Source organism: Syngnathoides biaculeatus, chromosome 22, assembly GCF_019802595.1.
Source record: "Syngnathoides biaculeatus isolate LvHL_M chromosome 22, ASM1980259v1, whole genome shotgun sequence".
NCBI lineage: Eukaryota > Metazoa > Chordata > Actinopteri > Syngnathiformes > Syngnathidae > Syngnathoides > Syngnathoides biaculeatus.
The window spans coordinates 10,914,265-10,934,234 of record NC_084661.1 but is presented as its reverse complement, the minus strand read 5'-3'; the positions used below and the strand labels follow the sequence as shown (position 1 = coordinate 10,934,234).

General features: G+C 45.1%; 1 protein-coding gene across 7 annotated transcripts in view; it reads left to right on the top strand.

Annotated features, from left to right (window-relative positions):
* Positions 1-414: 414 nt before the first annotated feature.
* The window catches only part of usp54b (ubiquitin specific peptidase 54b), a 46,398-nt gene continuing 26,842 nt past the window's right edge, over positions 415-19,970 (top strand). For 3 of the 7 annotated variants that reach the window (XR_009793648.1, XM_061810686.1, XM_061810681.1), the window contains exons 1-4: positions 9,513-9,641; positions 9,719-9,797; positions 12,671-13,151; positions 16,134-16,226. Coding sequence is in view for 6 of the 7 variants with exons in the window: in XM_061810686.1 (XP_061666670.1) it covers positions 12,996-13,151; positions 16,134-16,226 (249 nt within the window). In the remaining variant the exon portion in view is untranslated. Of the gene's footprint in view, positions 579-7,636; positions 7,833-9,082; positions 9,179-9,372; positions 9,457-9,512; positions 9,642-9,718; positions 9,798-9,880; positions 9,912-12,670; positions 13,152-16,133; positions 16,227-19,970 lie in introns of those variants that run through there. The other 4 variants (XM_061810682.1, XM_061810683.1, XM_061810685.1 and 1 more) reach the window with 4 other exon arrangements.

Below are 19,970 nucleotides of genomic sequence, written 5' to 3'. Positions count from 1 at the left end.
AGATAATCAGCGGCGTTATTCAATGACAAGCCTGCAAACGGTGGTGGGAACCCGATCCAAATCGAGAGGAGTATTATGGTATGCGTGACCTCTCACACTGCGGTTCAGGACGTGGCTGCAAAGCGAGGCAGGCGGGTGTCAAATGTTGGACAGATGTCCCCTGCATGTCGCTGTCAGCAGTGCCAACGAATACGCGTGTATGTGTGTGCATGGCTGCATAACACACGCCCGTGTGTGTGTTTTTGTGTCCTCCCCGTGTCCCCTTAAACCGCCACCGGGGGTGAAAGATACGCAGGTAACCCACGGGGATGACGTCACCCCCCCCTCGCATATTTGAGCACGCCGGATCGCCCGGCAGGCGGCGGCATCGCGATGAGCGCGCGGGGGGGGAGGGGGGGGTTTAAGCTATCGCGAGAGCGGCGGCGTTCCGCGGGACCGCATCGCCGGATGCATGGCGCCGGTGGGGGCTGCGCGGAGCAGAGCCGAGCGGATACGCCCACGGCTCAGCCTCCTCTCCGCCGCTAAATCACACGGCGGGACACGCGAGCGGACGGAGACTGGCGGCGACTGCATCCGGGGTGAGTAATCCCACCTCGTGAATGTGTGTGTGCGTGCGTGATGCTGCAATGGTGTGCGCGCGCATATGTTGGGGGTGCACTCAGCGTGTTGCCCGTCATCATCATCATTATATGATCCGTACGCCGCGGGGTCACTGTTTCCTCTCATTTCCGCTCAAACGTGCGTGAGCATCCTTTTCAAGTTCATCCCGCAAGTCACAGGTGGCCCAGTCCTGTTCCGGCACCAGCGGGGTCTCACTGCGGGGGGGGATTCGTGGTGGCTCGTGGGGACGTTTGGGGGTGCTGGACTTGTTGATGGATGAGTGACAAACCGCAAGGTGTGGATGGCGGGGGGGTGGCGGTGGGGTGGGGGGGTGGTGCAGTCAGTGTCGGTCATCGTCAATGTGCGTGTTTGCGTGCGCGCGCGCCAACATCCTTTCAAGTTCACCCCGCGTCCAGATCGTCGTTCAGTCCTTGGTCTGCACGGCCGGTATCAGATTCTGAAACGGGCAATAATACGGCAGTTTCATGTTATTACGGTATGTAATAATGCAGTTACAGCTCTGAAATGAATTATTTTGAAATGTTTGTGTATTGTAGCATTTTTCCACTCCCAATGAGCTTGTTCCAGAGGTAGATCCATGTAATGAGAAAATTAACTATTTTAGCTATTTAAGAGAAATAAAAATGCACCAATAATACATACATGATTAGCACTTAATATAATTTCTATTAAAAATATTTTGGGGGGGGGAAATAATCATGAATAAGCAGGGGATTGGAATAAAATGGCTGCAAAAAAGGTTGGACATAGGGTATAGCCTCTCCAAAATAATTCATAAACAGGTGACTCTGCAAATACCAAACCATAAATATGCATGAGATCGCTGCAAAGTGGTAAAAAATACATATTTCCCCATAAAATTAGTCTCTGCGCTATTTTGTGGCATAACGTCAGAAGAGAAACTAGTTGATGTCCGCCATGCTCGTTAGCTATCTTGGTAGCTAGTCTATGGTGTTTATTTCGCCAATTGTAGACATGCTAACTCTTGTAGCTGGTTGCAAGTTTTCACTTCAAGACAGCATTATAGTAATAATATTATTATTCACGTGGAGTGGAGGAGGAGTAACCCGAACTAACTGCCAAACTAACAACAGGAAGGGGAGGAGTCATGTCAGTTTTTCTGCACTGTCAACTTAAAACCTTCATCCCGCTAATGGGACCTTTTAGTGGTCTTGAAAGCATAACTTTTTAAAACCACGGTACACCTTGAAACTGGTACCTCATCATCGTGGTCCAGTCCCGTGTCTGCATGTGAGGTTGTGAAAATGTCGGAGTCGTTACTGGACGAGCGACAAACTGCAGCCTTTTTACCGCCGTCCCCATTCGCACTCTGCCGTCAGTCGCCGCCGGGTGGCCGCTTCATTGATTTAACGTTGCGGTTCAGTGATTGATGGCTTTGGGCGCCGTCGCGTTCGCCGCTATCCGCTTTGCGCACGTACACCACACAAACGTGCGCATGAATGCAAAAGTAGGTGAAGCGAGCCCAGGGAAAAACGAACGCTCTCGGTCTTGGAGGTTCGACCTGGCGAATGTGAAACGCCATAGATAAGCTAACGAAACTAGCATCGATGTTGTGGTAGTAATAAGCCTTGAAGCAACAGATTTCTGACAGACATTTTAACAATAGGCATGTATTTTTTGTAATCCTCTGCTGAAAATGTTTTGTATTTCACTTATTCGTGGAACGTCTTGTTCCATACATCTGTATGATGCCTCCCCCTGCTGGCCAAGTTCCACACGCCGGAATGAACAATATAATGTGTAAATCTGTATCAAAAACTGCTTAATTCTTCCACTTATTCTAGACAGATGGGGGACATTAAATCGCAAAAAATATTAGCTTCCGTCATCGCTGCTGGGTCACAGCAAAGTTTGATGACTCACCAGAAAACCGGTCGCCGACATCCTCGAACTTCCTTCCACTGTTTCAACTGGCTCGTTATTACATTTATTCATTTCGTAATTTGTAATCGCTTCCCAAGCGTTTTAATTCCGCTTAGATTTTTGGATGTACTGAAGTAAACGAGTCATTTATGTTCAGAAAAGAATAACCATATGCGCTAAAGTAGTGTACTGGAGCAAATGCGGCATTTGCACAGCGTCGCTGTGTATTTAAATATGTTTTTCCGAAGCCAAAGTGGAGCTTTCGAAGTCTGGAATGATAGAAACTGGCTGTCTTCCAGTGTTTTTTTTTGTTGTTGTTGTTGCACAAATGTTCCAGCTCATCCGGGGGAAAAGTGTCCAGTGGGGGAGGCGAGGAGGAAGTTTAATCCTAAAAATATTCCGGCTTTGGGAGCGATTCACTTGATTCGACTAACTCTGACTGCTGACAGTCGGCGGACGCGTTTGGCGTCTCTCGCCGGGGAAGCGCTTTGTACACGGAGTTTCAACAGCTTGTGCGACGGCGGTGAAAAAACGGAGGGAAAAAAATGTTTAAAAGGCACCTGAACTGTTTTACGAGCGTCTTCTTTTAACAATAACATAATGGCTTTGTGAATTTACTGTATGTTTTTACATCCTGCCTAGATGTAATCATATAATAAACGAGTTCTCTGTGGTCATCGGGAACAATGTTTTGACGTACTAGTGTGGGCCGAGTGGGGATATTTGAACAGCCTTACTGTCAGATGCCGATTGAGGCGGGGGAAGGGGGGGGGGGTCTCGGAAAGTATCATTTCAACTGAGTTTTACGAGGCTTTTATTATTTTTACTTTGTGGTTGCGGTTATCCGTGGTCAGGAAATATTCACGCTCAAGCGTTGCGGTTTTATGCTGCTTACCTCATCTAATATTAAACACAGACCATTAGCAAACGACGGCGCGCCCTCGAACGCGCGTTAGCCATCTTTCACAAGCCGTCATTGGCGTTTATGTCAAAACAATTATCAAAGGGATGGACTACATCCTGCACTCTACGAATCAAAAAGTTTTGTTTTTGTGTCGGTCAAAAGCGTTCCAAACAGTTGTCGATTTCTAAAAATAATCAAGAAGACGTTGAAGCTCTCTGCTAATGCGAAAAACAATGCTAACCACCAGTCTTAACTCTGTGAATAGCTTTTGAGATAACCAAAGTGCCCCCCCCCCCAAAAAAAAAAAAATCATCAAGTCAACCTACAAGCAGTCAGCATCTGTCTAGTCCTCGCTGGAAATCTGCCTCAAGCGAGGGACCATCTCATAACCGTGATTTAGAATAGTTACGGTAGGAAGTACCTTTTAATGGGAGCTCATAAAGCGCTGAATTGAACTAACGTGCCCAATTCTTATGCCAACGGTACCACCGGTGCCCTTCTCCGACATTGGCAAGTGACAGAAATGACATTTGGGATGATTGTTACAGTTGGAATGAACTTTCCAATGAATCATACATGGATGATTTTTGCCTTGGGAGCAAATGTACATTACAAAGTATCTCAAATACTGTACGGGATTTTTTTTTTTTTTTTGCTGTTTCGGCAGTCCATGGATTACTCTGTTTGAGTTGTTTCTTAACATCTACCGTAATTCCCCGACTACAGAGCGCACCTGGTGATAAGCCTCTGTAAACAGAAAGAGTTTAATGCTAGCATGGCCTCGCTACCGCGGCGGTGCTAACGCTAATGCGGGGGTGCTGATGCTAATGCGGCAGTGCTAACGCAAACACGGTGGTGCTAATACGGCGCTGTTAACGCTGATGGGGCAGTGGTAACGCTAACGCGGCGGCGCTAAAGATAACACGGCAGTGCTAACGCGCCGGTGCTAACGCTAACTAGTGCGCCGGCTGTGAATTACGGTACTTTTGCATTTTTAAGGGTGAACAATACCGGATTTCGGTTGTTTACGGTGGTCCGTGGGTTGTTTCGCTTTAAAATGCAGTATCTTTTACACAAAGTCATACAGTTATGAATTTAACGCCAACCCTCACGTATTAAGAAGTGAACTTTCCAACAGCACAACATTACCTCGCTAAAATTTTCTATGGAACGTTTCTAAAGAATTTCTAAAGAACTGTAGAACTTTAGGACCCAAGTCCTACAGAATTTCTATAGAAATTCTATTGTTCTGTAGAAACTATAGAAAAATCACAGCCAAAGCTCTATAGAACATATTGTTCTGTACAAATTCTATAGAATTCTATAGATTTTTATAGAAAATTTTCAGCAGGGTAGGAACTCTCCAGGCCAGAATTCTGGTGGTTTCAGTAGTACATACTGTACTTTAGATGGAACAACTGGAAATAACTTTTAAACAGAAAGTTGCAGAGGGATAATTTCAACATCTAATCTCACATTTTTCGGGGGGCTTTCAAGTAGTATCACCATTTATCTTGGTCTATGTATCTTGACAGTTGGAAAGTATTCACATATTTTGGAAAGTAGAAAGAAAACGGCATATTACAATTGGTAGCGGATCTTCGATATTTTTAAAAGATAGTCATGTCTTTACTTTTTCAGTGTACAATCTCACACATGGATACAAACCTGCCTTGCTTTACCTAAAGTCCCCCCCCCCCTTCTCTCTTGTTGACAATACAAGATGCAGCATTCCCAGCTCAGCGGCCAGGACCCCCCCGTCGGCATGCGTGGGATTATCGAGAGTTTGTGGTTTAAGAAAGAGCAGATTAAACAATAGCGGATGGATGGGGATGAGGCAGGAGGAAAAGATGAGGAAAGCACATGCCGACGTTTCCTTTGACCGTAACCATCCCGCCAAAGCGCCTTCTCTTTCCCGAACCCGCCCCCCCCAACCCCATCATCACTCCTCTCTGACATGTTAAATCTAACGTCCCACTTATTCATTGGTCTCCCTCTTCGCTTTGATTTCCTCACGACCCCAAAAAATCTTCACAAGACTCCCCAATACAGTCCGTAAATAAGCGCGGTTACGTAACTGACTCCACATGCGACGCGTTCTTACTCGGTTTTTCGATTTTCCGCCCGTGCGATTGGACGCGCGCTGCGACGCTGCGTCGAGTTTGCCGTCACGTGGTCTATGCGGGGAAACGACCTTGAAGAAAATCCCAGACTCCCGCTTGACGTCCGCACACACCTGAGGGACGCGTCACGCCGCTTCGTACCGAACGTCAAGCGGAGGGGTGAACTCGGGGCTCCATTTGTTGTCGAGTGGGGCTATTTGAAGTTACACGTAACCCACTTACGGGGAAAACCGAGTGCGAGGTCATGCGCGTGAAGTTTTCGTTTTGGAAAGGAAAGATGAATGGTGAGAGGGGAAGTTCAAGTCTTTCAAGAGTGAGAGAGAGAGAGAGAGAGAGAGAGAGAGAGAGAGCTTTTGTACTCGGTGATGTCGGTACACTGACACCCTGACACAAACGTTCGCACCAGTGGCAGAAGTCGGGCACTATTTTTACCCATTTGGACCGTAACGGCCCGATTATGTTTGCAGCTCGGGTGCACCAAAAACGTTCGCGGGTCACTGTGTGCCGTGCCGGTTCACCCCAGCTACTTGTGGGAATGGGGAAACGAGACCCGCCGCAAACGACAAAGATGGACAAATAGTAAACGACCCCCCCCCCCCCCAACACCACCAAATGTTTGTAAGGGCTAATATCAATGCTACGGTCCCTTGAGAAATGAATTTAATCTGTTCCGTGACCACGATTGTATCTCAAAAGACTTGTGCCACAAATTATCTTTCCCCGCTGAAATGAAAAGAAGCGCAACTAATCCATTTCAGCACCCCCCCCCAAACACTTATTTTTGTAAATGTTTTGATGGTACTTCAGAAAAATTACACCGAACAGTATTGTCCTCTTTAAAGCCACAAAGGAATAAAAATTTGCTCTCCACTTAACTTGCAACCACAGACAATCTAATCAGATACAGTACTTCCATCCATCCATTTTCTGAGCCGCTTAACCTCACAATGGTCGTGGGGAGCGCTGGAGCCTATCCCAGCTGTCCTCGGGAAGGAGGCAGCATACACCCTTGGTTGCCAGCCAATCGCATGGTAGAATGAGACAGACAACAGTCGCACTCACAATAATAATTCCATCCATCCATCCATTCATTTTCTTGGCCGCTTATCCTCACGAGGGTCGTGGGGAGTGCTGGAGCCTATCCCAGCTGTCAACGGGCAGGAGGCGGGGTACATCCTGAACTGGTTACCAGCCAATCGCAGGGCACATGGAGACGGACAACAGTCGTACTCATAATCACAGGTTCATCTGTCCATCCATTTTCTTTGCCGCTTATCCTCACGAGGGTCGCAGGGAGTGCTGGAGCCTATCGAAGCTGTCAACAGACAGGAGACTGGGTACATCCTGAACTGGTTGCTAGCCAATTGCAGGGCACATGGAGACGGACAACAGTCGCACTCATAATCACATCCATCTATCCATTTTCTTGGCCGCTTATCCTCATGAGGGTCGCGGGGAGTGCTGGAGCCTATCCCAGCTGTCATCGGGATGGAGGCGGCGTACACCCTGAACTGGTTGCCAACCAATCATAGGGCACATCGAGACAGGCAACAGTCGCACTCACAATCACAATTCCATCCATCCATCCATCCATCCATTTTCTTTGCCGCTTATCCTCAAGAGGGTTGCGGGGAGTGCTGGAAACTATCCCAGCTGTCAACGGGCGGGAGGCGGAGTACACCCTGAACTGGTTGCCAGCCAATCGGAGGGCACATGGAGAAAAACAGCCGCACTCACAATCACACCTACGGGCAATTTAGAGTGTCAAATTAGTGTGGCATGTTTTTGGGGTTGTGGGAGGAAATTGGAGTGCCCACCTGGAGAAAACCGACGCGGGCACGGGGAGAATATGCAAACTCCACAGAGACGGACGGGGCTGGGATCGAACCTGGGTCCTCAGAACTGTGAGGCCAAGGCTTTACAGCTATACCACCGTGCCAGATCAGTGTGAGTATATTTTGGATGCCATTAGTTCGTGTAGGTGTACCTTGTCGATATCGCCACATCTCCAGCGCATGTACGTACAATTGACTTGCGGCGTTCGCGTTAGCATCAGTCGTGACAGTTTAGCACAAACTGATGTCTTTTTCCTTTGCGCTTTCAGCCGTGCCCTCGCCGGCTCCCATCGATCCGCGAGTCATCATCGGCCGTCGTCCTGACAAAGCGTCCGGGATTATTCTGACATCCCAAGGCGACGTCACGGCACGGCCGTGTGACTCACGCCGGTCGTGTCGATTTCTCTCTTCGCGGGGGTGAACGTCACCATGAGACCAGCGTGGCGTTTAATCATCCGCTCTATGGTATCATCCTTTTTTGCTTGATTGAGAAAATGTGCTAAATCCTCGTCAAATTTTAAGTGGGAGTAAATTTGTTGAATTGATATCTCCAGGAATGAATGACATGTAAGTGGTGAAAAGAAAAATCTGACAAAAGTCGCTAATGTATGTTTGATTTTGACATGTTAAAATGTAACTTTTTTTTTTTTAAATGAAAATCATCATAGTGGTGCCTTGGCATACAAGTAAGCTCCATGCCATAGACGGGCAAACGAATACCAGCTATGCAGCAGTATTATAATGCCTTGAGGAACAAATATATGAACACAAACAGTGGTGCAACACATATAGATGGACAATATAACAACAATCACAGGCATATATTCTTTACCCTCTGCAAAAAATGACTCATTTTACTGCATCATTTACAGTAGTTCAATAAAAGTTATTTTTTGGTCTGCATGGGGGCTGAGTCGCGTGCACCAGAAGGAGCTTAATGAATGAATCATGACGCACACGCTGTTTCATTCTTTATTATTATTACATTACGTGAATATATTATTCAAATACACTGTTACAATATCCTTTTACAAAGTATAATAGCATAGAATGCAATTTTCCTGATCAAAACAAGCTACAATTTCAAAACTTTTCACTTTTAGGCGGCCGGAACGATTTAATCACATTTCAATTCATTTAAATCGGAAAGCTGATTTGAGATCCGAGTATTTTGAGTTACAAGCATGGTCACCGAAACATTTAAACATGTGTCTCAGGGCACCAGTTAATTGGAAAAAAAAATCCAGAAATCACAATGTATGATTTGTGTAATACAGCTGCACATAAGTATTTGAACACCTGTAGCCTTTGTTTGCAATTACAGAGGTCAAATGTTTCCTGTAGTTGTTCACCAGGTTTGGACACACTGCAGGAGGGATTTTGGCCCAGTCCTCCACGCAGATCTTCTCTAGATCAGACAGGTTTCTGGGCTGTGGCTGAGAAAGACAGAGTTTCAGCTCCCTCCAAAGATTTTCGATTGGGTTTAGATCAGGAGACTGTCTATGCCACGCCAGAACCTTGATATGCTTCTTACGGAGCCAGTCCTTGGTTTTCCTGGCTGTGTGCTTCGGGTCTTTGTCATGTTGAAAGACCCAACCACGGCCCGTCTCCAATGCTCTGGCTGAGGGAAAGAGGTTCTTCCCCAAAATCGCAAAATACATGTCTGCGGTCTTCCTCTCCTTAATACAGTGCAGTCGTCCTCTCCCATGTGCAGAAAAGCACCCCCAAAGCATGATGCTACCAAACCCATGATTCACAGTAGGGATGGTGTTCTTCGGATGGAACTCATCATTCGTCTTCCTCCAAACACGGTGAGTGGAATTATGCCTAAAAAGTTCAATTTTGATCTCATCTGACCACAAAACGTTCTGCCATGACTCCTCAAACTTAAGACGGGCTTCGACACGTGCTGGTTCAAGAAGGGCAACCCTCCGTGCCATGCATGAATTCAAACCTTGACGTCTTCGTGTATTACCAACATTCACCTTGGAAACGGTCGTCCCAGGTCTTTTCAGGTCATTGAACAATTCCTGTCGTGTAGTCCTGGGCCGATTCCTCACCTTTCTAAGGATCGCTGAGACCCCACGAGGTGATATCTTGAGATTGACCGTCATGTTTAGCTTCTTCCATTTTCTAACGATTGCTCCAACAGTGGACCTTCTTTCAACCAAGCTGCTTGGCAGTTTCTCCGTGGCCATTTCCAGCCGTGTGGAGGTGCAGAATTTTGTCTCTGGTGTCTTTGGACAGCTCTTTGGTCTTGGCCACGTTACAAGTGTGAGTCTTACTGATCGTACGGGGTGGACAGGTGTCTTTATGCAGCTCACGACCTCACACAGGTGCCTCCGATTCAGGATAATACATGGAGTGGCGGTGGACCTTGAAAGGCGGACTAACGTGCCTTTGAGGGTCAGAATTCTAGCTGATCGACAGGTAACTTGCAACTTGCAATGTAGCAGGGTGTTCAAATACTTATTTTCTTCACTGTACGTTGCGGCCCTCGTACGGCTTGAAAGCGACCAAGGCAAGCCCGAAGGCCTCATAGGGGTAAATTTGCCGCCTCTCTTTGAGTTTCCTAATGGCCGCCAGTGCGGGGAATTTGATTGACTTGTGCCTTGACTCGCTGTGGCTTCCAGGAACTCTCCACCATCAATCCACATCATCATCACTTGCTGGACCCATGTGTCTGTGTGTGTGCGTGTGTTTTAATATCACATGGTTTGGCTTTTCCTCACGCGTGCCTGCTGCTTGGCCTATTTCCATGGTAACTAGCCGAAGACACGGGTACACACATACCCGCACCCGCGCACACAAACACGGGCCGCATATAACAGCACTTGTGCGATCTTGATTGTGCGAGGCTGTAGGGTGCAGTCGGAAAGAGGATGTGTGATCACACTCTCCACAACCACTCAGTGGGACACACACACACACACACACACACACACGCACACAAACAGTCACTGTATGCTGAAACAGAAGCTCGCAATTCTGTTTGGGGGAAGGAAAATGGCAAACAGAGCCATGGCTGCCAAATCCCTTCATAAATCCCTTTGGCAAGTTGGATTTTGTGTATTTACGCACAGATGTACCGAATCTGTATTTCTTCGCTAGACAGATATATAGATGGACACAGAGAGAAAGAGGGAGGGAGGGAGGGAGGGAGGGATAGATAGATAGATAGATAGATAGATAGATAGATAGATAGATAGATAGATAGATAGATAGATAGATAGATAGATAGATAGATAGATAGATAGATAGATAGATAGATAGATAGATAGATAGATAGATAGATAGATAGAGGGAAGGAGGGATGGATGGATGAAGAGGGAAGGATAGATAGATAGATAGATAGATAGATAGATAGATAGTAGATAGATAGATAGATAGATAGATAGATAGATAGATAGATAGATAGATAGATAGATAGATAGATAGATAGATAGATAGATAGATAGATAGATAGATAGAGAAGAGGGAGGGAGGAGGGAGGGAGGGAGGGAGGGAGTGAGGGAGTGAGGGAGGGATGGAGGGAGGAGAGTGATAGATAGATAGATAGATAGATAGATAGATAGATAGAAGCTAGATAGATAGATCTAGATAGATAGATCGCTAGATAGATAGATAGATAATAGATAGATAGATAGATAGATAGATAGATAGATAGATAAAGAGGGAGGGAGGGAGGGAGGGAGTGAGGGAGTGAGGGGGGATGGAGGAGGAGTGATAGATAGATAGATAGATAGATAGATCGATAGATAGATAGATAGATAGATAGATAGATAGATAGATAGATAGATAGATAGATAGATAGATAGATAGATAGATAGATAGAAGATAAAGAGGGAGGGAGGGAGGGAGTGATGAAGAGGGAGGGAGGGAGGGATTTGGGAGGGAGTGATAGATAGATAGATAGATAGATCGATAGATAGATAGATAGATAGATAGATAGATAGATAAAGAGGGAGGGAGGGAGTGAGGGAGTGAGGGAGGGAGGGAGGGAGGGAGGGAGTGAGTGATAGATAGCTAGATAGATGATAGATAGATAGATAGATAGATAGATAGATAGATAGATAGATAGATAGTAGATAGATAGATAGATAGATAGATAGATAGATAGATAGATAGATAGATGAGGGAGGGAGGGAGGGAGGGAGGGAGGGAGGGATGAAGAGGGAGGGAGGGGGGGACTTTGGGAGGGAGTGATAGATAGATAGATAGATAGATAGATAGATAGATAGATAGATAGATAGATAGATAGATAGATAGATAGATAGATAGATTAGATAGATAGATAGATAGATAGATAGATTACTCTTCATAATATCAATACCATATTATTTAGAATATATAAGATAAGATAATAAGATAGATCGATCCACCTACCACAGCCCCCAATGCCTGCCCTCTGCCCCCCCCCTCCCACCCCCAAAGAAAAGTAGGGGTGCTGTGTCTGCAACGCAACCTGGCAACAAGGCAGAAGGGAACTTTGCCAAGAGCAGAGAAAGGCACTGCGGCTCTGTTAGATCGCTGCCCTGTGGCGTGATGCAATTGTGTGTACGTACAGTACACACACACACACACAGAGATATAAGCACCAAATATTGTCGCTAAATCGTGACGATGACGAGATTTGGGGTTCTGTGTCTCATGACTGGTGCAATGTTAGACCTCAACCTCGTACTGCCAACTGCGCGTAGCTACTGTAAGTGACTAACGTAAACTCCGCCGGCTGCCATAAGCGTCCATTAAACAAATCGGTCCAGTTCAGACCTCGCCAGGGCAGAGCAAAGACGAACAAAACATCCACGACAAGAATCACGGCGACAAAGTTCTGTCAAAGCGGTATCGTGGCTGGAATGTTTTAGTTGATGTTACCGTTAAGCTTGTAACTTTGCAAAATAGCGTCTAATTGTTGAACACGTATGGAACTGGTTGCTTAAATAAGATGCTAACATGTAAGATGTTGAGCTTTGAAACTCAACGCAGCTCATCCACACCTGGAGCTCATTTAGGCAAATCCACAAAGTTTGGCAGAACATGAGCTCTGGAATCGCTCCCAAATGGCTGCTTCAGACGTAAAAGTTTGTTTTCTTTGCTTCCAGTTGTTTGACGTGCTTTTGTCGCCTGACTTCACGTGCACAATGCTTCACCAGGTCGATCGAATTTGCGAAAGAATTCGCTTCACAGAGTGGCAACTTCCTTCTTTCCAACCGCGGGAATTGTCGGCGTTTAACCTGCGCAACGTCGACAGCGTTTGACCCGCGCGACCTGACAGCCGGGTCGTCTTTGTGTCTCGCCAGGGCATGAAAGGACATGGGAGCGTCTGGCCGGCCCAAAGAACATCCATCTGACGGGATCCGCCAGAGGACGACCTGCCAAAGGACGAGCGACGAGCAGATGCCAGCGGCGGCTCTGGCAGCGAGCGGGCGGATTCTGAAGAAGTAAAGCGCGGCTGGAGAGGGGCCGGCTTGTATGGGGGCCAAATCCACTTCCAAGACAAACCTCGTGGCCTCCGTCCATCGCCTCCGTCCTTCCGCTCCCTCCTCTTTTCCTCCCATTCGCTTTCCGTCACTCTCATGGGAGTGACATAGAAGCCGGCGAGGGACCGGGGCCGCCCAGGCCGCGATGTCGTGGAAGAGGAACTACTTTGCGTCCGGCGGCGGAGTGGTCGGCGGGCTGCGGGGGCTGGCGACCCCGAGAACCATGACCTCCATCGCGCCCAGCAAAGGCCTGAGCAACGAGCCGGGACAGAACAGCTGCTTCCTGAACAGCGCTCTGCAGGTCAGTGATGCGCGGCCACACAAAAATGGATGAACCCTGACCCCAAATCGTAAACCATAACCAGAATGGACTGAGAACGCAACGAATCAGTTCCTTACGCGATCCCACTCCGTGTGTTTACTCAAAGGACTTGTTCGTTTCCGTGAACGACACAAAACTACACGAGCCTCCTCTACTGCTCCATTCACAAAAAACAGGAAAAATACAAAACTTTTCACCACACTTGAATCTCGTGTCCTTTTCATAATTTCACTTATGTCCACCCTCGCACGCACTCTAAACCACAGGTGTCAAACTCAAGGCCCGGGGGCCAGATGTGGCGCTCCACATGATTTTATCTGGCCCGCGAAGCCAAATTAGAGTGTCAATTTCCATGATTTTTGTAAAAATATGGACCAAAATTTATAATTGTCATATACCATAAATGGGGTGGCACGGTGGCGCAGCTGATAAAGCCATGGCCTCACAGTTCTGAGATCCCGGGTTCAATCCCGGCCCCGCCTGTGCGGAGTTTGCGTGCTCTCCCCGTGCCTGCGTTGGTTTCCTCCGGTCACTCCGGTTTCCTCACACATCCCAAAAACATGCAACATTAATTGGACACTCTAAATTGCCCCTAGGTGTGATTGTGAGTGCCGTCGTTTGTCTCTATGTGCCCTGCGATTGGCTGGCAACCAGTTCAGTGTGTAACGTTGACAGCTGGGATGGGCTTCAGCACTCCCCGTGACCCTCGTGAGGATAAGCGGTGAAGAAAATGGATGGATATACCATAAATGATAAATTGTAGATATTACAAGCATTTTTGTGAATTTTTAACTTTTTGATGCCCCCCCAAAAAAAGAAAAAATATTAATGTGTTAATCTAGAACACAGGTGTCACACTCAAGGCCTGGGGGCCAGATCCGGTCCGTCACATGATTTTATGTGGCCCGTGACACCAAATCTAGAGTGTCAATTTCCATGATTCTTGTAAAAATCTGTACCAAAATTTCAAATTGTCATACATCATAAATGATCGAGTCGAGATATGACAGGCATTTTTGTGTTAGCAAATGTGAATAGTTGAAAAACCACATGACCCTTGATTTCTTATTCCAAAACCAGTTCATAAATTGATGATGTAAACACGATGAGGTGACTAAATATTTTTGTTTCAGTCATAACGCCCCTCTGAGGGAAACCGGAGCAACAATGCGGCCCGCTCTAAACTCTGAACCTGCTGGTTCCAGATCACATTGCTACTCAGGACACACGCGGTGCCACGTTAGCTCGCTAACTTCACCCCCCCCCCCCCTCTCTCCTTTATACTTAAAGCTACGACAGCTAAAAGTTAGCACTGACAAGCCCCCCCAAGTGGACATTCTGTAAATGACATTCTGCTTACTTTATAGCAAGCCTGAACTCACACACGCACATATGGCGGTTAACCGATAATTAAACGTGACAGCGAGATAAGCTGCGCATTAAATGAGTGTTTGCGTTTGCTTTTTTTTTTTGCCCCGTTCAAAGGACTGCGTGCTTGTTTTGCGGGGGGGGGGGGGGGGGTTCTTATTGAGCACGCTTACTTCTCAAGACGTCCAGCTGGCACGCGCGCGCACCTCCACGCTCCAGATGAGGAGACGGCGGACGCCCGCGCGCTAATCTCCGGCGAGGGGGTCGATGGCGCCGAAGCTTAGCGGAGGTTGGAGGAGCTGATGATGGGCTGCTGAAGGATGAGGAGGAAGAAAGAGAGGGATGATGCGGAGGAGTGTTGATTGCACGTTCAGTTCACAGTCGGTCCAGTGCGGATCTTGGACAGACCTCTCACTGTCACTTTTTAAAATTTTCATTTTATTTTATTTTTTTTTTTTTTTTAATGAAAAATGCCCACTAGTGATTTGGGTTTGTTTTACTCTGATTTTTTTTTTTGCAATTTTACAAATTGTGCAGATAATGGCCCCCGCTTGTCGAAACAAACGATCCCCTCGAGTAGTTTCTCTTCTCACTGGCACCCTCGGTTGCTATTTTTTGACAACAGCAAATCGCACCTGGGTGAAAAAAAGTTGGGGGGGGAGAGGAAGCATGTCGTGTTTCCATAGTAACCAGCGTCAAGCAACAGCGGCAAAGGTTTTTCTATGATGTTTACATTTGGATACTGTGCAATGAAAAAAATGTCTTATGTTCCAGTAGGAGACAAAGATAATTAAATAGGATCTCACTCCTCGAAATGTTCATTAAGTATGCAAAAATGAAAAAAAATATATTTTAGGCATGGTTTCTTTTAAGTATTTTTTTGTGTGCATCCTTCTATTATCGACACGGCTTATAAATTTCATGTCAACTGGTTAAAATGGTGTTGCGGGCATATTTTTTGTCCAATCTTTCAACTCATTTTCAATCATCCGTATTGACTTCAAGCAACAACACCAAAATAAATGTAATCTTGTCATGTGGCCCCCCCCCCTCCCCCCAGAAAATGATAGAGTTTATTTAAGTGTTGTCCCGATTCAATCACGTGAGATCAGAAAACATGGCCGGCGATTTAATTTTTTATATAACTTTCTATGGTTTATATCATTATTTTTGTTTTTGTTAACAGTAATTAGCCTCTGAAACGTTAACAACAATGGTCACTTTTATTATTTACTCTGCACTGTTATTATTATTTTTTTCCTTCTTAATGTATTGCTGAGGTATCAGATCGGGACTCGATATCAGTGGACACTCCAAAAAAAAATCAAAAATTATGATCAAGACATCCCCACCTAATTTCTTTCATGCTAAATTAATAATTCACTTTAAAACTGCAAATGAATAAATAAGATTAAAATACAAAAAAAAAAAATTCTCTTCAAGTAACATTGACCCTAAAAAATTTGTGCTAAACTCCCCAAACAGGATCACGAGAAACAAATTGAAGAGAAAATCTAAATTAAAAATGTTATTTCTGTTGAATGCTTTTCTTGCCTTCAACCGGAAGTACTTTTACTTTATTTTGCTCTTTAGGTTTTGTGGCATCTGGACATCTTCCGCAGGAGCTTTCGCCAGCTGACCACGCACAAATGCATGGAGGACTCATGCATCTTCTGTGCACTTAAGGTAAAAATAAAATAAAATTAAAAAAAAATATTTTTTTCTTTCTTTTCTTTCTTTAACCATAAGGCACTTAAAAGAAGAGCGGCAGCGGCTTTCTTTTTGAGTTATGATGATGCCAAGAGACTGCGGCAATTGGTTTTCTTCTTCTGGTAAAACCCAGTTGCTTATTCCTGTTACTGATATATATATATATGAACACAGATTCATAGATAAAATATGGCTCGATTGGGTAGGGGTTGGATGAAAAGGAATAGAAATGCTATTTTTATTTTTGAAAGGGGACAGCATGCCGGTGCAAAATAAAATACGACTGGAACAACTTTTTGTCAGAATGGACACCGAGAATTACGTGATTTATTACAGTCAGTCAGGTTAGGATTGTAGGTAAAAAAAATTATATTACTCCAAAATTAAAAAAAAAAAACATTGACATGAAAAAAAAATCAGCACCAGCATGATTATTTTTTTCCACTAATTAAAATTATTTCAGTTTTAAAGCTACACTCACGAGCCATAACATTACACAATATCTCCAGCACAATATCGATACATTTTGGGTGATTTATTTAGCCAGCCCAAAGTAAAGAACACAGCACCATTGTTTTTTATCTACACAAATACCCCGATAATTTAACACAACTCATTTGTCACACACTTTGGTGACCAACATGTGGTCCGAGCAACGTCGACGCGCCGTGACTAATGCGGTGTAGTGCGGCAAAACACAATGTTGGGTCTCCAGAGCACTTCACTGTAATTAATTGGCCTGACTCAAAGCACCTAGCTAAGCAGAACCCCCCCCACCCGTCCACCCACCACCCCCGACACACACACACACACACACACACACAATTCCATGCACATGCACTTTGATTTGCTGCAGGAGGCCCGCACTAGTGTCTTATCTGCATGCGTGTCACCCGTGAGGGTTAGCAGTATTAGCAGATATTGTCACTTTGTTTTGAGTTTGCTCTGCCGGGAAGATGCACTTTGATGTAATCCTAAATATGTAAAATTTATAAGTTGGGTTACTCGCAAGTTAAGGTACCACTGTACTGTATTACACACTGAATTCCTTGATACATATCTGTGGGAAAAAAAACAAACTTTCAGAACCTGCGGATGCAAAGTTGTTCACAGACAGTAAAGTCACACGACTGCTATCCCCCCCAAAAAATGCCCACCATAGCGTCCCGCGTCTTCGCCCACTGGAAATTGCTGCAACACTTCATCTCGCGCCACCCGAGAAGAAAGGGATGAGGAGGAAGAGGAGAGGACAGAAGATGAATGAACGTGGGAGTTGGCGTAGATGGCAGCAAACTTCACAATTAGACCTCCGCTTGCACGTGCGCACTCTGCCGTATCCCCCCTCCCTCCGACCTCCCCCCCATCCCTCTTTCTCTCTGTAGGGTATATTCCCCCTTCCATCCTCCTTGGCGCATTGCTGCAGTCGTACCACACACACACACTGCCAGCACGACTACATTACCTTTCAATGCCAGCTCTCTACTGCTTTTTTTTTAATAACGTCGCCTTTCTGAGGTATGCCCCCCCCCCCCGCCGTCTTGCTCTGCTTCCTCCCAAATGTCAAAGGTGACTTCCGAGATGAGAAACATACTACTTTATTGTGTATAAACAGTTTAAAAGACGGACAAATGGGGAAATTCCAAGACTGAAATGGATTTAGCTTGAATTAGCGCTGTTAGCTAAACTAATCTGTACTATAACTTCCATTAAGGTGTTATGGTTCAAAAAGAACGACTCAATTATAATTCGTAGTGTAAATCAAGGAGCATTTTGTTAGTCAAAGAGCAGTAACAAAACATTTATACAAGGACTGCTGTCGCTTACAACTCAAACGGCCAAACCATGTTCAGACCACTGATCTGAAAAAAAAAAAAGACTGGATGGCTCATTGGGCACCAAAACTGAAGTCGCCATCCGCCATCTTGATACTCCCAAAACTACCATGTGTTAATCGCCAGTTTCGTGGCTGTGAGAAAACATTCTACAGGTCAGTTAGAAAGATTTACTTTAACACTGTTAAAGTTTGTTTGTAAAGGTTTTTTTTATTTTCTGGTGAGCTTAATTCAGTTGCACAAAGTTTTGTTTACAGTTGTTGTTTACTCTCTGATTCACCTTCATAGGCCGACGGTTTTTCGCGAAAAAGCGATGTAAATATTTTCCCAAACTTAATCAGTGGATAAGCAAGAAAACACATTTTCTGTTAAATTTCTGATGAATTTCATAATGCAGAACTCTGCAAATCGAATTTGATTTTCAAATGCCAGGAAACAAGTTGAAATTTTCTGTCTGAAATAGGACGTCGCAGAGACAACAAATCAACAATGCAATTAGCATGTATTTTCCGATTAAGAGTCCTTATTTCCAAAAATATATGTGATTGACTTAAAATTTGATGTTTTTCTGACAAAAAAATGCTTAGTTTTTTGCCATGTTCTCATGATAGTGTTTCACAGCATATTTTGGGAAAAGTTAACATGTCACGGAAATCGGGGCCTAGGTAATATGCGAGGTTTCTTGCTAGTCACGGTGTTCTTTCTTTTGCATTTAGCCTTTTTTGGCTTACCAAGTCGGATTAAAAATCCTTCATGTAACCAGAACTGAAAAAATGTCAAACTCACACGACCAGTTTTAATTCTACATGCCAAACTTTGAGAAAAAAACTCCCGTCATAATCCAAGTTGTAAACCATGTCCTCCACATGTTTGGGAGTACCAAGATGGCGGCCAACTGAATTCAACCAATCGACATACCGCTCGATGTGTATGAGCTATCCAGTCTTTATATATATATATATATATATATATATATATATATATATCAGTGGCTCAGACTCACACAACCAACAATAACCTGCCTTGAAGGGCGTACAATCGAGAGTTACGATACTCATTATCACCTCCTACAGGTTGGGAGAGGAACAACGCCGACTCTGTCATTGAGAGGAGCCGTTGTGATTGGTCACCAATCCATTGGGCTGCGCTGTTTTCGGAAATTACCAACACCTGTCACATATGTTGCGCTGGCAGATTTCCACCAGATTTTTTACGCCGGTCACAAAAATAGGTCGCCATATGTGGAAAAATCCACTCTGCCATAGTTTTAGAGGCCCTGGTCAAAAATAGTTCCCCTCCCCCTTGTTCCAGTTCAGTAGAGTTAAAAAACAATGACCAAAAAAAACAAAAACAAAAAAAATGGGTCATGTTTTTTTATACCATCAGAACAAAGCCACCCGTGCTTTTATCTCTCCCGGTTTAGACGTCTACTCCTGCAGGCCTAAAAGTCCCTGACCACCTCTTCTCCTCTGCGTGAACCCGAAGCGACGGCACACACACACACACGGGCTCCATTTTGAACCTGTTAACCGTTCCGGGCGCTCCGCGTTCGCTTTTAGAAGCAAACAACCGACCGCCGCAAACATTTGCTTTCAAGGAAGTGGAATAGTTGATGGCCAAAAATACGCAGCTGGCTAAAGAAAGTCGGCCTTCCTATTATGGGTAGCAATGTGTGTGTGTGGGGGTTAGGGGGATGAAATGGATTCGTCCCTTAAATGAGCCAATTTCACCATGTTGCAAAAATACATTAGGAGCATAATTATTATTATTTTGCCAAAAGCAAGCCACAGACATGTTATTAAAACATCCTGTAACTGCATGAAATTGTGGGAAAAAAAAGCACAATTATGTCTAATTTGAAAGATTCTTTGTTCAAGGTCTCCATTTT